The sequence below is a fragment of the Doryrhamphus excisus genome, chromosome 3 (genome assembly GCF_030265055.1).
Source record: "Doryrhamphus excisus isolate RoL2022-K1 chromosome 3, RoL_Dexc_1.0, whole genome shotgun sequence".
In the NCBI taxonomy this organism is placed as follows: Eukaryota; Metazoa; Chordata; class Actinopteri; order Syngnathiformes; family Syngnathidae; genus Doryrhamphus; species Doryrhamphus excisus.
Genome location: NC_080468.1, coordinates 13,118,314 through 13,133,816, shown reverse-complemented (window position 1 = coordinate 13,133,816; position 15,503 = coordinate 13,118,314). Strand labels below are relative to the sequence as shown.

General features: G+C 40.0%; 2 protein-coding genes across 6 annotated transcripts; both read right to left on the bottom strand.

Moving 5' to 3' along the window:
- Nucleotides 1-124: 124 nt before the first annotated feature.
- On the bottom strand, nt 125-7,333 carry casp8 (caspase 8, apoptosis-related cysteine peptidase). 3 transcript variants are annotated; one of them, XM_058068772.1, is made up of 12 exons: nt 7,062-7,333; nt 6,126-6,268; nt 5,881-6,056; nt 5,706-5,811; nt 5,296-5,425; nt 5,159-5,217; nt 5,032-5,080; nt 4,908-4,969; nt 4,703-4,814; nt 2,889-3,016; nt 2,411-2,802; nt 125-1,144 (listed from the first exon to the last, which is right to left on the bottom strand). In XM_058068772.1, the coding sequence occupies exons 2-12, from the start codon at nt 6,231-6,233 to the stop codon at nt 1,000-1,002; spliced, it is 1,467 nt and encodes a 488-aa protein (XP_057924755.1). In that variant the 5' UTR covers nt 6,234-6,268; nt 7,062-7,333; the 3' UTR covers nt 125-999. The 3 variants fall into 3 exon arrangements, with proteins under 3 accessions (XP_057924755.1, XP_057924753.1, XP_057924752.1); XM_058068770.1 differs by having other exon boundaries at nt 126-1,144; nt 4,703-4,817; nt 7,202-7,261; XM_058068769.1 differs by having other exon boundaries at nt 128-1,144; nt 4,703-4,817; nt 7,062-7,332.
- Nucleotides 7,334-7,734: 401 nt separating this feature from the next.
- On the bottom strand, nt 7,735-15,141 carry catip (ciliogenesis associated TTC17 interacting protein). Of its 3 annotated transcripts, none has more exons than XM_058068773.1 (10): nt 15,042-15,141; nt 14,179-14,369; nt 13,821-14,006; nt 12,356-12,411; nt 12,183-12,269; nt 11,906-12,073; nt 9,691-9,815; nt 8,464-8,540; nt 8,317-8,384; nt 7,735-8,095 (listed from the first exon to the last, which is right to left on the bottom strand). In XM_058068773.1, the coding sequence occupies exons 1-10, from the start codon at nt 15,122-15,124 to the stop codon at nt 7,907-7,909; spliced, it is 1,230 nt and encodes a 409-aa protein (XP_057924756.1). In that variant the 5' UTR covers nt 15,125-15,141; the 3' UTR covers nt 7,735-7,906. The 3 variants fall into 3 exon arrangements, with proteins under 3 accessions (XP_057924756.1, XP_057924758.1, XP_057924757.1); XM_058068775.1 differs by having other exon boundaries at nt 14,179-14,317; nt 15,042-15,061; XM_058068774.1 differs by lacking the exon at nt 15,042-15,141 and adding an exon at nt 14,435-14,988 and having other exon boundaries at nt 14,179-14,317.
- Nucleotides 15,142-15,503: the final 362 nt, after the last annotated feature.

The following is a 15,503-nucleotide window of genomic DNA, read 5'->3' as shown; positions in this document are numbered from 1 at the left end:
TTGCCTTATTGTGGATTATGTTAAATTGTTCATAAATACGTTTTAGATAATTAATTAATTAAAAGATTAATTCAAAGTCAAGTAATGAAGTCAACTGACGGACACATTGATTTTAATTTAACAAGAAAAAATATTATTATTGTATAAAAAAGCACTATATCAAATAAGGCACATTTTATTGTGGAAAACAAAAACATTAATTTCATTCATGGTACACTACCACCACCATATTCTACTGTTACTTTTACACCAAATGTAATGGGACACACACCTTCCAAAATGTTCAAACTTTGTCTCTTCAAACCACAGATTATTTTCCCAAAGGTCTTGGGGATCATGAAGAAGGTTTTAGTCTTGGAACTCTGCCATGCAGGCCATTTTTGAACCAGTGTGGAGTCAAACATTGATCTTAACTGAGGCAAATGAGGTCTGCAGTTCTTTGGATGTTGTTGTGGGGTCTTTTGTGACCTCTTGGATGAGCCGGCGCTGTGCTTTTTGGGTCATTTTGGTTAGGAAGGTTCACCACTGTTCTAATAATGGCTCTCACTGTGGTTGGCTGGAGTCCCAAAGCTTGTTCATTCATTCATTTTCTACCACTTATCCTGACATGGGTCGCTGGAGCCTATCCCAGCTGTCTTCGGGCGAGAGGCGGGCTACACCCTGGACTGATGGCCAGCCAATCACAGGGCAGATATAGACAAACAACCATTCACACTCACATTCATACCTATGGACAATTTGGAGTCGCTAATTAACCTAGCATGTTTTTGGAATGTGAGAGGAGGAAACCGGAGTACCCGGAGAAAACCCACGCATGCACAGAGATAACATGCAAACTCCACACAGAGATGGCCGAGGATGGAATTGAACCCGAGTCTCCTAGCTGTGAGGTCTGCACGCTAACCACCAATCAGCATTGTCACCGCAATTAATACACATCCAGCACAGTTTTGCATATGAGGCAATATATATGTCTATGGCATGTTAGGAGAGTTGCATTCAGCCCGCATTAACAAATTTTAAAACCAGTTTCTTGGTGAGTGTGTATTTCGGCTGAGGCATTTGTTTGTGTTTCAGATACACTCCTCTGCTGACCTCCCTGTTCACACGTGTCAGGATGCTGAGGATGTCTTCCTCACACGGGCTGCATAGGAGAAAACAGAGACACATGACAATAGCCACATATACATGGACCCAAATATTCCAATTCCATTCGGGTTAATGTAACCTTTGTATACACCTCATTCCGAAAGAAAAGTACCAATCCGAATGAATATACTATAATCGGATTCACAGGGGTGGAATATTCCTTTCCCCAATCCGATTGAGGTATCTTGTACCCGCTCAAACGTAAAGTTCTTCTTCGTGGTGTTTTTCTTCTTTTGTTGTTTATTGGCAGTTGGCAAGCAGCTTTCGTGTGCATTAGCGCCATCTGTGGAACAGAATCTAAACCCTTCTATACGCCATTCACAAGTCCAGTTTTATTAAAAAAAGAAAATACATATCTATATAAAACATGTCCTGAGCTTAATTATAAAATATTAGCAAGATTGAACTTCATCTTTTCCTGTTCCCGGGTGCGTTTTTCAGCGAATGTTGAGATATGACGTAACACGCAGCTCGAGATGTTCTTCGATTTAAAAAAATGGAGGCGAGCAATCGGCACTGGACTGCTGCGGAAAGTTTGTTTTTGATTCAAACTAAATTTCAAGACAGGACGAAGGAAAAACTGGCAATACGGAGTTATTCCGACAAGTGAAAGAAAAAGTCGAGGAAGTCGGTATCACGTGATGTTGGTGTTTACGCTTACTACGCATGCCCCATTGACTATTCTGGTTGATTATAGCGGCGCATGTAGACACGCGATTGGAATATTCCTTTCCATGTATACCATTGCTTTCGGAAAGGTCATTTGGAAAGATTCCATTCGGAAAGAGAAAAACTCTTCATGTAAACGTCTGATGCAATTATTGGGTTCTTGCATGAGAACATTCATTCATTCATTCATTTTCTACCGCTTTTCCTCACGAGGGTCGCGGGGGTTGCTGGAGCCTATCCCAGCTGTCTTCGGGCGAGAGGCGGGGTACACCCTGGACTGGTCGCCGGCCAATCACAGGGCACATATAGACAAACAACCATTCACACTCACATTCATACCTATGGACAATTTGGAGTCGCTAATTAACCTAGCATGTTTTAGGAATGTGGGAGGAAACCGGAGTACCCGGAGAAAACCCACGCATGCACGGGGAGAACATGCAAACACCACACAGAGATGGCCGAGGGTGGAATTGAACCCTGGTCTCCTAGCTGTGAGGTCTGTGCGCTAACCACTAGACCGCCGTGCCGCCCGCATGATCACATGTTACATATTAATTTTTTGCTATAAACGACTATTAAAATCTCTCACCTCTTAGCTGATAGTCGGAGCTGCTTGCACAACTCTTGGATGTAGATGGAGCCCGTGGATGTGTTTCGAAATGACTTGCATTCCGGCACTGTGGCCATGCCGAACAGGAAGTCTGCATCTGAGGGCACCGTCTCACAGTAGATGGGACCTGCGTCCTCTTCCAAGCGACTCGATTTGTCCTCACCACCTTCTCTGGGCTTCTGGGGGCATGGCAAAGAGCCCGTCTGATAGCCATCTCCCTGACATGCTTGGATGAAGAACAGCTTGGGTTTCCCTGCCAAGGTGGGGGCACGTCCACTTGTAAAGGGTAGAGTCAGTTCTCGTATGGATACCGCTTTTATATCAGTCCCAAAGACTGAATTATTTTCTCCATGGGAAAGCAAACACACCACCTGCAGAAAAAACAAATCAAAGTATTTGTACTTGTTGAGTATCAGTGTTTTTTTTTTTTTTTTTTCGCTGATGTCGTTCTGCTCACCACAGCATCTTCATCGGAAAAATTTCTTCCAGCAATGGTAATTAGCGTCTGTCTTATCTCCTCTGCAGTCAGGTTGCTATAAACTTTGACGGTGAAGCCCAATTCTGAAAAAACTGAACAAAGAGCCTCTGTGGAACAAAACAAGGACACTATTAGACCAGTTCTGGGTCTTTATAGACCAGGGGTCTCAAACACGCGGGTCCCCGCCTTGATATGAAAGTTTAATGTTAGTGCGGCCCGCGCAAGTTTGATATGGATGCTGTATGGTATCATGTACCCAGAAAACATTATTAATTTAATTATTAATGTTCATGTTAAAGGTTAAATAACTGTTAATAGTTATCCTCCCTATCCGTGTGGAAGTGGTAAGTTTTTTGGCTTTTTTAAGTTTAAAGGAAATAACTTGGAGGCTACCGTTTAGGTCGCTAGATCTCTAGTTTGCAAGTTAGCATGTGTCCCAAGACCCTGCAGTTGCGCAATATGTTGTAAATAAAAAGAATATAAATGTGACTATAGTCGTGTTTTGTTTTGGGGGCGCTGCTGGAGCCTATCCCAGCTGTATTCAGGCGAGAGGCGAGGTACACCCTGGACAGGTCGCCAGCCAATCACAGGGCACATATAGACAAACAACCATTCACACTCATATTCATACCTATGGACAATTTGGAGTCGCTAATTAACCTAGCATGTTTTTGGAATGTGGGAGGAAACCGGAGTACCCGGAGAAAACCCATGCATTCACGGGGAGAACATGCAAACACGGCACAGAGAGTGGAATTGAACACAGGTCTCATAGCTGTGAGGCCTGCGTGCTAACCAGCCCTTAAGTAGAGTTTGACTTCTCAAAACAATATGCGTTCAAAAGAGTAATACATTTGCATCACAAAAATGCAAGACTCTGATATCGCAGCCATTTTCCTTTGCAATGGAACACGTGATTGTGAGGTCTGATTTTTTTGGGGCAGCATTTTTGTGATGCAAAGCCAATACAAATATCTGCCAAGGCAGCCATCTTGTTTCGAAATAGAATTTCATAACAAAACTTCCAGGCTGCACGGCGGTCTAGTGGTTAGCGTGCAGACCTCACAGCTAGGAGACCAAGGTTCAATTCCACGCTCGGCCATCTCTGTGTGGAGTTTGCATGTTCTCCCCGTGCATGCGTGGGTTTTCTCCGGGTACTCCGGTTTCCTCCCACATTCCAAAAACATGCTAGGTTAATTAGCGACTCCTAATTGTCCATAGGTATGAATGTGAGTGTGAATGGTTGTTTGTCTATATGTGCCCTGTGATTGGCTGGCCACCAGTCCAGGGTGTACCCCGCCTCTCGCCCGAAGACAGCTGGGATAGGCTCCAGCACCCCCGCGACCCTCGTGAGGATAAGCGGTAGAAAATGAATGAATGAATTATGTCTGGAGGTCGAGTGGTTAGCGTGCAGACCACACAGCTAGGAGACCTGAGTTCGATTCCACCCTCGGCCATCTCTGTGTGGAGTTTGCATGTTCTTCCTGTGCATGCGTGGGTTTTCTCCGGGTACTCCGGTTTCCTCCCACATTCCAAAAACATGCTCGGTTAATTAGCGACTCCAAATTGTCCATAGGTATGAATGTGAGTGTGAATGGTTGTTTGTCTATATGTGCCCTGTGATTGGTTGGCCACCAGCCTCTGGTGGGATAGGCTCCAGCACCCCCGCGACCCTCGTGAGGATAAGCGATAGAAAATGAATGAATGAATGAACAAAACTTCCTTGATCCATGCTAAATATAACGCTTCGTGCAACCTTAGAGGTTATAAGACGTCTTCTAAAAAATACGTACTCTCATCCACTTGAGTTCCACTCCTTTTTCTCAGCTCTGGTCCCGAAAATTCCTCGTTGTTGATGATCACACACAAACCGTGAGGGTTGTGATTCATTGCATAATACTCTGCCTGCTTCATAAGCACACATACAAAGACAAATAATTAGGATGATCACACTGTTCAATGGACCAATGATGTCTGAGAGTGTGAGTGGCCATCTACCTCATCAGAAGGGAAGTCAGACTTGTTTGTTTCTGCATCTGAGGAAATATCCCCCCTTTCATCTAAAAGAGTCAAGAGTCAAAAATTGTCATGGCTTGCAAGTAAAACAGTTTGATACACGTACAGGAAGGCTGAGTCTCTGATATGGAGACAAGAGGGAGGTTGTCGGCATTCTGCAGGAAGAAACCAGAGTCAATAGCTTATTTGACTGGACATACTCAAAAAGGAAAGAAATCCATACAGATACACACCTGGTAATCCATGATGGAACCAGCAGGAGATGGGCTCTTCTGCTGCTGTAGAGGTTCTTCTGCAAGAAGTCAAATAATTTGGTGAACACACACACAAAAAAAAAACACTTTATAAGAGCATATGTGTAAATCTATACCATTGATATACTTCTGGACTTTGATTGCCAGTTTTTCATTAACCACTTGCAGTATTGAATGCAGCTCCTTAAGACACATTTTAGACAATAAAGCCACCTTTTCCATTTCTACAAATACATCCAACGCCGTCTGGAATGAGAAGAGGACAAATTTAGCCTGTGTATGAGCAGAGGCATGAAAAAACTATGTTATATAAAACATGTCATATATAAATGAGTTTTAGCGCCTATACGGGGGGGTCGACAACCTTGAACATAAAAACAGCCATCTTTCACACCACTATATGTATATGTGAGGGAGGGTGCGGGGGCGGGGTGTTGGAGCCCAGTTCCAATTAACCTAGCATGTTTTTGGAATGTGGGAGGAAACCGGAGTACCCGGTGGAAGGAAGGAAACGTCAAGTTCTTACTTTACATTCCTCCAATTGTCTCTGGCCAATCTTGTCCTTCAAAGAAAACTTTATTCTTTTAAGGTCCTTTTCTTCGATGTCGTCATATAAATTATACAGCATCACCCTGTTCAGAAAAGCATACGGACAATATGGTTAAAAACAGGGGCAAAATATATAATCATAATGGATTTACCTGTAACTTGACAGTATAGGTTTTGCATCAGTTTCTTCTGTACACTGCCTGTTCGTCTCCAGGAGGCTGAGGAGGTCCGCTCGACGAATTGTTTCGAGCAACTGAGCGAGAAAGTCGCAGTTCTCCAGGAGACGTTTTTCTTCCAGTCTGTAGAACACGTCCTTTGCATCGCTAATCTGCCATAGAAAGACCAGTAAACAAATGAAATGACACACACAAATAAAAATTACATTTGTGATTCTCACTCCCTCAAGGTCCTTCTTGCTGACGACATCACGGCACAAGAAGCAGAGACCGGCCACTTCGGAGGAATCTAGCTCATCGCTGATCCGCATCAATGTATGCACCTCCATCCCAATGACACGAGGCAGGCGAAAATATTAAGACACTGAGGGAAAATAGGGAAAGAACATATTAAACATTAAAAGCAAACAATAAATGAGTCATATTAGAAAAAGTAATAATAAAATAAAACTGCAACATAGATGTATACCAGTGGTATGGCGTCAGTTTACTATCAAAAGTAAGAAAAATAAGTACAGTCGTGTAGCCCTTCAGACCTAAAGCATTGTACTCCTGCATACTTATAAAAAAATAAACCTTTTGTGTTTATTAACTACAAATATTGAACGTAATTAATTTCTTCATTAATTTAACAGTATTTTCGGATCAAGTTTAGCAATCATGATAAAGCTACAAAATATTGGAACACCAATATAAGTGATATCTTGACAATCAACACTCTCCATCCACATAATAACAATTAAAAAATACTTATTCATTCATACCATTGCAAACGGTGCAAAGAACAACTTCCATTCTGTTTCCTTGAGCCGTGAGCCATGAGGGCACACTCGTAATTGTGAGCGTTAATTGTTTTTCATTTTTATTCACGTACCCCCAAGGCAATTGGGGACTCCACTTTGGGAATATAAGATATAGACACAGCAGTCAGCATGTAGTATCATTTAAAAAGTCTACCTCGATTCGGTTTGCAAATTGTGTAAAATAGTCAAGATAACAATCGTAACGTTCACTCCAAGTCAACACCGTTAAATATCCAGATCACATAATTATTAGTATAACTAGTATGATATATAATATACTATATATACAGTATAATTAGTATGATATACAGCAGTTTTGAGTTAATTCTGTCGCGTCAACATTTCAAACCTTACCGTTCCCGGGACTTTTTTTTTCCTTCTTCACTCCCCGATAGAATATCACTTCCCCGACTTTATATACTACTGTAGTATATAGTTACCTAACTAAAGTTACTTTTCACCTTTGTACCATGTAGGCGCCGTGTTAAACTTACTTTTAACCGCTTATTTCATGAGTTAAAAGTCAAACGTCGAACTGTATGAGAAGTACGGACTGCTAGCTAAGTTTGACAGTGACCGGAAATGCTATGTGCTAAGATTTGGAGCGTGCTAAACTTGCGCATGCGCTATTCATTCGCACTTGTGCCTCCGAGGGGAGAGGATCTCCTTTGCTCCGATAGCGGACTGAAAATAAAACGACTGTGGGTGACATACATCGCAATAGATGTGTTTTTCTTGAATTATTAATAATAATTGATTATTGTTTGAATTTAATACCACATGGAGATCGTAGTTTATGTTTGAAACCATTTACGCCTACAAGTTGCTATATTTTGTAAAAGGTTGCCATCTTGCGTCCAGTTTTGGGTATGCGTTTTCAAGCTAACTAGCTTCCATTTCGAGAACAAAGTGACGATATTTGAGTTTAAAGGCGTGCTTAATGGCGGACGATTTTCAAGTCAGGACTGAAAATGATAGCGAGGTAGTCTTGAAATAATTACTCATTAAACAAACATTCTTGAATAGAATGATAGTGATTTATTAAAGTGAGTCAACATGTGCAATGTGAAACAAGCTTTAATTCACACTCATATCATTGGTTCCTCTATCACTGTTGATATAAATTAAAACTCTACATGTAAGCTGCATGTGAATAGTGAATATCGGCTTTATAAAAGTGATTTTCAGGAGGTGAGATTTCATTGTGATGAAGTGTCTAGACTTGTGCCTGAGGTACTGTGAGGAGTGAAGGGTAGGAAGTATTCTCTGGTAAATTGGAAGACATCATCTGGTTTCTTTAATAGCAGGAACTGCAGGAAGTCAGAAATGAGGGCACGGATCTCTGGATGCTCTCTCAAGTATGAGGCATGGTCAGCTTTAAGCTCTTCCTGCAATGTGGAAACAGGAAATCAAGTTTAGATGAAAAAAACATACATTTATTGGACATAATATTGCACAAAATTACATGAAAAAACATGTGCAATGTAAAACATTGTTACGAATCAGATGTGATTGTCAGTCTCAGAGAGGTATTTAACAATATATTTGTATTCTAACTGTACTTTTCCGTAGTGATGCAACATTTATCGGGAAAAACATTTACTGTTACCTTTCTGTCCAAGAACTTGGAGCGCATCTGTATGTCTTCTTCCCATACTAGCGAGATTTTGCCAAACTCTACAATGTAAACATATACACTTGCATAAAAATACAGACTCTGTTATATGGCAGAATTATCGTATGTGGCCATCACTACCTTCTTCTTTCTGTGACGGCAGCTGCAGGAGCCTCATCATGATGGGAGATCCCACCTGCACTCTGCTAGCAAGATGCCTAAAGAGATAGCAGGCTTCATTAGTTCACGCTCAAAGACTTATGGTAATGGTGGTAATGGTTGTATTTCATTTGAACATGCATCAGATTACAATTGAATGTATCACATAATCAGTTCACAGTTCCACATGTCCAAAAGGAGTAGGAAGAAGCAAAGCTTATTATATCCTACCCCTACATCTGGTACTTTTACAATCAGTAACTGTTACATTTGTTCACTTCCTTCTTTCCTAATATAGTATGGTATAGTATCGTTTAGTTTAGTTTCATTTAATATAATTTTTTTGTCACGTACCGAGGTTCGAGGTGATATGACCATACAATAACATAATGGGTACCATAGTAAGTGTCAATATAGTGATATGTATAGCACATCATGACTGGTTCAAGACTCTTCATCCTTGTATTTAGCAAACCACAACTGCTTGTATTGTTTCTTGAATTGGCTCATCGTTGTGCATTGTTTGAGGGTCTTACTCAATCCATTCCATAGTTTGATTCCACATACTGAAATGCTATGGCTTTTTAACGTAGTCCTAGCATATAAGTGTTTTATTTAAATGTAGTTCTTCCCTGAGATCATATTTCTCCTCTCTTGTAGAGAAGTATTGGATGACATTTTTAGGTAATTGAGTATTTTTAGCCTTATGCATTATTTTAGCTGTTTGAAGATGAACTATATCAGCAAGTTGAAGTATTTGTGATTTTAGAAATAAGGAGTTAGTATGTTCTCTGTGGGCGGCATTATGAATTATCCTTACTGACCTTTTTTGTAGTACATTTAGCGAGTGAAGATTGTGAAGGTAGGATAGTTCATTTTGGAAAATAATATAATCTCTAAAAGGCGGTTGCTGCAAAAAAAAAAGTTTGGGAACCATTGTCCTATAAGACAACCTGAGAGCCCAGAGAGTACAGACTGCTGTCCTATCTAGTCTCTGTCCATTAATTAAGTAAGCCTGCTCGGGTGTGAGGCAAACTCTTCTAAGATAACCAGAACAGCCCAGCTCTCAATGTACAAGAGCTGTCCTACCTAGTCTTTGAGCATGAAGTGATGAAGCCTGCTTGGATGATTCGATTCAGTGCCCAAGGCTTTGAGAATGGCCCCCAGTATTAGCTCCTTGCTCACCAAGATGGATGGAGTGATGCTTACCCATCAGACAGAAAGCAGCACTGCCATATTATAGGGCTGTCATCCACGGAATGAATTGTCCGCTCCACACCGAATACCTCCACAGTTTCACCCTCAATCTCCATCGGCTTCTGTTCCAGCTCTTGCTAATCACACACAAACATGAGCACACTGTTATAATCACCATAAGGTCACGATAAAAATCACACAGATAGGCTCAACATTAGATATACTTTTTTTTTTAATTTTGGGAGAAATAGCTTTCTTTTTCGAATTCTCTCTGCCGTGCATTCTCCATTCTTTAATTTTCGTTCTCATTTCAACTCTTTCCATAGGAAGAAGGTGTGCATGTGTAACCTACACAGTACAAATCTATCTGATGCAATGGATTTATTCTTGGTTTGATTTATTCATGTTTTATAGATACTTTACTTTATAAGTAACTACTAATTATTTTAAGTAGGTTACACAAATCTGCAAAAAAAATTATATTAATCACAAATGACAAGTTAAATAAACTGAAAAGACAGATAATGCAACTGGCAATCAACACTTATAAGTAGAACTTTTGAGAAAATTTTAAGTTAATAAATTTGAGTTATTTTATAAGTAACTACTAATTCTTTTAAGTACCGTATTTTCCGCACTATAAGGCGCACCTGAAATCTGATTTTTTTTTAAAAAAGCTGACTATGCGCCTTATAATCCGGTGCGCCTTATATATGGATCAATATTGAGCCGCGACAGGTCTCGCAACTTACGGTAAGCAGCCACCGACTCCATTTTTCCCGTAGAAGAAGAAGTGCGCTGTGCATACTGGGAAATATTAAACAACAATTCACTTTCATTTGTGCGTTTGTATAAAGACCCTGAAATGGCTCCTATTAAGAGACACGCTTACAACGCAGAGTTTAAACTCAAGGCGATCAGTCACGCAGTAGAACACGGAAATAGAGCAGCAGCAAGAGAGTTTAACATGAATGAATCGATGGTGCGGAAGTGGAGGAAGCATGAGGATGAGCTGCGCCAAGTAAAGAAGACTAAACAAAGTTTCCGTGTCACTATATTGCGATTCCGCTAACGTTTAATTTACCATAACAGTATCAGACGGTTTTTTGCGTGTTGACTGAATGGAGGAAAAGTAAAATGTTATGCCTTGCTGTTGTTCAAAGATGTTAAAGATGTGTCACGAAAATGCTTTACCTCAGAGAAAATAATAAAACAGCTGTTTATTCATTTTGGGAGTGAATGGAGTTGTGGAAAGCTTGTTTGATATCTATTAATAAAGTTTGACTGACCTATCTGACTGTTTTGTTGACATTCCCTTTAGCACGGCACCATCTAATGGTTGCATAACGTAACTACAGCCTCTACTGTAGCGCCTTATAATGCGGTGCGCCTTATGTATGGAAAAAGTTTTAAAATATATAATTCATTGAAGGTGCGGCTTATAACACGGTGCGCCGTATAGTGCGGAAAATACGGTAGGTTACACAAATCTGCAAAAAGTTCATATGAATCAAAAATGACAAGTTAAATAAACTGAAAAGACAGATAATGCAACTGGCAACCAACATTTATAAGTACAACTTTTGAGAAAATTTTAAGTTAATAAATTTTAGTTATTTTATAAGTAACTACTAATTCTTTTAAGTAGGTTCCACAAATCTGCAAAAAGTTCATATTAATCAAAAATGACAAGTTAAATAAACTGAAAAGACTGATAATGCAACTGGCAATCGACATTTATAAGTATAACTTTTAAGAATTTTTAAGACATTTTAAGTTAACTATACTTATACCAATTAATTATTTTGAGCATTCGGATTTACAGTGTCTTAAGTTGTATGTAAACTATGTTTTCAAGTTAATCTTACTTAATATAGCCATAGTTCAATTTAAAAACATATTAGTTAAAAGTACTCAAGATGGAACAACATGTTAAATGAACTTGACATAATTAAGTTATTAGAATTTTTTAAAGAATTTTGAGTATGCATAACTTCATTTATTTAAGTACTTTGAACATTCGGCTTTGAACATGTCTCCCGGACGCCTCCCTGGGGAGGTGTTCAGGGCATGTCCGACCGGTAGGAGGCCTCGGGGAAGACATGTATGAAGACCATGTCTCCCAACTGGCATGGGAATGCCTCTGGAGCCATCGGTGACAGGGAAGTCTGGGCTTCCCGACCTCGGAGAAGCGATAAAAAATGGATGGATGTTTGTTGTCACTCACAAAAGTAGTGCGGATGATGCGTAATTTCTGGTCAAATGAGATGCAGTTCATGTGTTCTGGCACTTTCTTCCTCAAAGCAATAAGACGCATGAGCAGGAGGTTGGAACCCTCGGTTACAAGCCCTCTGAGGACTGACATGGAATAGGAAGCACTCTCCTTTGTCACCTCCTTGGAAACACACAAACATACACAACTTTTTACATTAAATCCAATTTAGATTTGATATATCTTGTCATATTTCTTTAAAAAAAATACCCATTACTGCATAACATCTCACCTTTCCAGCAGTGGTGACTTTATCAATCACCATCTTTCCATTTCGCTGCACCATGTGACAGCGCTTATCCACAATGTGCCCTTTAAGCTGAAAGGTTAATGCATAGGTCTTTACATGCAGAACAAGCGTGGTATAAAGAAAAGGGATTGCCTGGAAAACTCCAGATGACCTGCCTTGACATACTCGTGGTAGTCTTCCTCCAGAACTTCGAGGTCAGCAGTCAGGTAGGCTTACATGCAAAATGTAAATAAAGATATCAATTAACTCCGGTTTCCTCCCACATTCCAAAAACATGCTAGGTTAATTAGCGACTCCAAATTGTCCATAGGTATGAATGTGAGTGTGAATGGTTGTTTGTCTATATGTGCCCTGTGATTGGCTGGCGACCAGTCCAGGGTGTACCCCGCCTCTCTCCCAAAGACAGCTGGGATAGGCTCCAGAACCCCCCGTGAAATGAATGAATGGAGATATCTATTAGGTACACATTTTATACAAGAGTTGGATCGGACATTCTATATTGATTGATGTAATATGTTGTTTTGTTGCATTACAGGTGTATTATTATTATGACCTTTATTCTAGAAAAATTTTGACTTTATTCTGAAAATATTATAAATTTTGAAAAATTATTTCAGCTTTATTCTGATACCATTATGTAACATTATTACTTCATTCTGGAAAAATTATGAATGTTATTCTAAAAAAAGGGCGTGGTTAGCACGCAGACTTCACAGCTAGGAGACCATTGTTCAATTCCACCCTCGGCCATCTCTGTGTGGAGTTTGCATGTTCTCCCCGTGCATGCGTGGGTTTTCTCCGGGTACTCCGGTTTCCTCCCACATTCCAAAAACATGCTAGGTTAATCGGCGACTCCAAATTGTCCATAGGTATGAATGTGAGTGTGAATGGTTGTTTGTCTATATGTGCCCTGTGATTGGCTGGCCACCAGTCCAGGGTGTACCCTGGCCTCTCGCCCGAAGACAGCCCGGATAGGCTCCAGCACCTCCCGCGACCCTCGTGAGGAAAAAGCGGTAGAAAATGAATAAATGAATGAATTCTTGAAAAATGTTGACTTTATTCTGAAAATATTATGAATTTTGAAAAATTATTTCAGCTTTATTTTGATACCATTATGTAACATTATTACTTCATTCTTGAAAAATTATGAATGTTATTCTAAAAAAGTGATGACTATTCTCATAACATTATGATCTTTGTATTATTACAGCTTGATTTTCTTAGTTTTAGAATTTTTTCTAAATAAAAAGTGTGACTTCCCTCATACTATTTAGATTATTCTTAGATTGATAGTGGTGATGGATGCTCTGTTGGATGCCTATATCAGTATGATGATGGGAGTTACTGTTACTGTACTATGTTATACATGTTATACCTTTTTATACCTGACTGCTGTGCATTAACAAATGAATGTTGTATTTTAATGTATCTTTCACTCTGTTTACTTGCTTTTATTCAACTCCATTATTCAAGTGTCTTTGAGTATTTTGAAAAGCGCTATAATAAATAAAAATAAAAATAAAATAAATGAAACAAATAAAATGTATTAATATTATAATTATTATAATACCAAGCTTGTCCTGTCCAAGCTAGGGAAAGGTACAGGGCAGAAGGCCTCACCTGTCACTGTTGTTCCACAGGGGGAGTCGTCGATGGCCCCCTGGCTTTGTGCATGGAGCAACATACAAGGCTGCCTGGCCTTGCGGGCGAACTCCACGGTCACGCAGAACCTCCCCAAATCTCGACCACCTTCCGACACGGTCACCAGAGAGTCAGCAAACACGCACTTCGGCAGCTCTAATGGCTCTGGAAAATAAATGAATCTTACTTGAGTGTCAAAGTGATTATGTTTGGACGTGTCTTTTTCGAATTGCTCACAGGAGATACCGTGTGTGTGGTCGTAGTTGGAGTGTATCAACAAGTGCCACAAACAGGTGGTGGTGCTCTCAGACAGGTGCGCAGGAAACTATTGACTCACCAATGCTGGACATGAATGTGATAGCTTCATCCGAGGCTCTCGATTCCGTAGGACCTTGCTCGGTCCCCTCAATGGAAAGAGGTGGACTCTGGTCCTTTTGGAGCGCATCCATAATGTCCTGTTTTGGAAACAGACGCTCCTTGTGGTGGGAAAGGCAGATTCCCGCATCAAAAGTGTGACAAGACAGGCGTCTGTTAGGACACACAAGTTGTGTTTGCCATTTTATGCGAGTGTTTGCCTCTTCTCGCTTGCGAACCTTTTATGTGTCAGTGAGCAAAGCAAAGAGGAGTTGCCACGGCAACCATAGCTCGTGAGTACCGTAATGCTGCGTCTAAGGGGGCAGGCCAATTTGGAATTCGAATTGGAGTTCGCTGTTGTTTGCTGTGTTGTCTTCACGCTCGAGTTTCCGAGGGGATATGGAGAGAATAAATAATGGGCAAAAAATAAAAAATAAATAATTTTCTGAGAGCTCGAAAAGCTTTGTGGATACACTTCCGGTCATAGCTTGCCTCCACATAGCCATAATCACGTGGAAATGTAGTATTAATTTCCATATTCAGCATTTCCGCATCAATTACTACACAATTGTAGAGTTGCAGAGGTATAAAGTGATACTGTAACTACAGGAACAAGTTGTCCATTCTGTGATGGTTGTTCGGCTTGCGAAAATGAAAATAAATCATTTTCTGAGAGTTCGAAAAGCTATGTGGATACACTTCCGGTCATAGCTTGCCTCCACATAGCCAAAAATCGTGTGGAAATGTATTATTAATTTCCATATTCAGCATTTTCCGCATCAATTACTGCACAATTGTACAGTTACAGATGTATAAAGTAATGCTGTAAATAGAGGAACAATTTACCCATTCCGCGATGGTTGTTGGACTTCTGAAAATGAAAATAAAATGCTAACATCCGGTCCAAGATAGTGTTGATAGAAACACATCTCTCTGAGTGAATGTACACGAAAGGAACTATACATTGATTAGCTATACATTGGATTATTGCTCTTTTGTGCACTGTCCTATAAGTAAACAGTTATATCAGGAACTCAGTGTGTGCTGCTCTTAATTTGAAAAACAAAAGTTTCAATGCAAACATCCGCTCTATTGTGGCGGGAGTACAGTGCTCTTAATACAGCGGTCCCCCATTAACAAAATAATGGGGGAGAATGTTTTTGCTATTTTATTAAGTCAGGTTGAAATATTAAGGAGTCATTTTTAATCTGCAATTTAATGACAAACAAGCAATGAATTCAGTTGTATTTTTTTTAAAGTTGGGTTTTTTAAAAAATGAATAAAATCAGTATATTATGGGACTAAAGT

Bases quoted from the DNA above. Each gene is read 5' to 3' on its own strand.
- catip (XM_058068773.1), bottom strand. From the start codon at position 15,124: ATGTGTTTCTATCAACACTATCTTGGACCGGATGTTAGCATTTTATTT. The intron at 14,007-14,178 runs GTGAGTCAATAG...TTTATTTTCCAG, and splicing joins CACATTCATGTCCAGCATTG to AGCCATTAGAGCTGCCGAAG. The intron at 8,541-9,690 runs GTAAGCATCACT...CTATCTCTTTAG, and splicing joins TGCTGCTTTCTGTCTGATGG to GCATCTTGCTAGCAGAGTGC.
- casp8 (XM_058068769.1), bottom strand. From the start codon at position 6,233: ATGGAGGTGCATACATTGATGCGGATCAGCGATGAGCTAGATTCCTCC. The intron at 5,218-5,295 runs GTATAGATTTAC...GACTTCTTGCAG, and splicing joins AGTCCAGAAGTATATCAATG to AAGAACCTCTACAGCAGCAG. The intron at 5,081-5,158 runs GTGTGTATCTGT...TTCTTCCTGCAG, and splicing joins GTTCCATCATGGATTACCAG to AATGCCGACAACCTCCCTCT.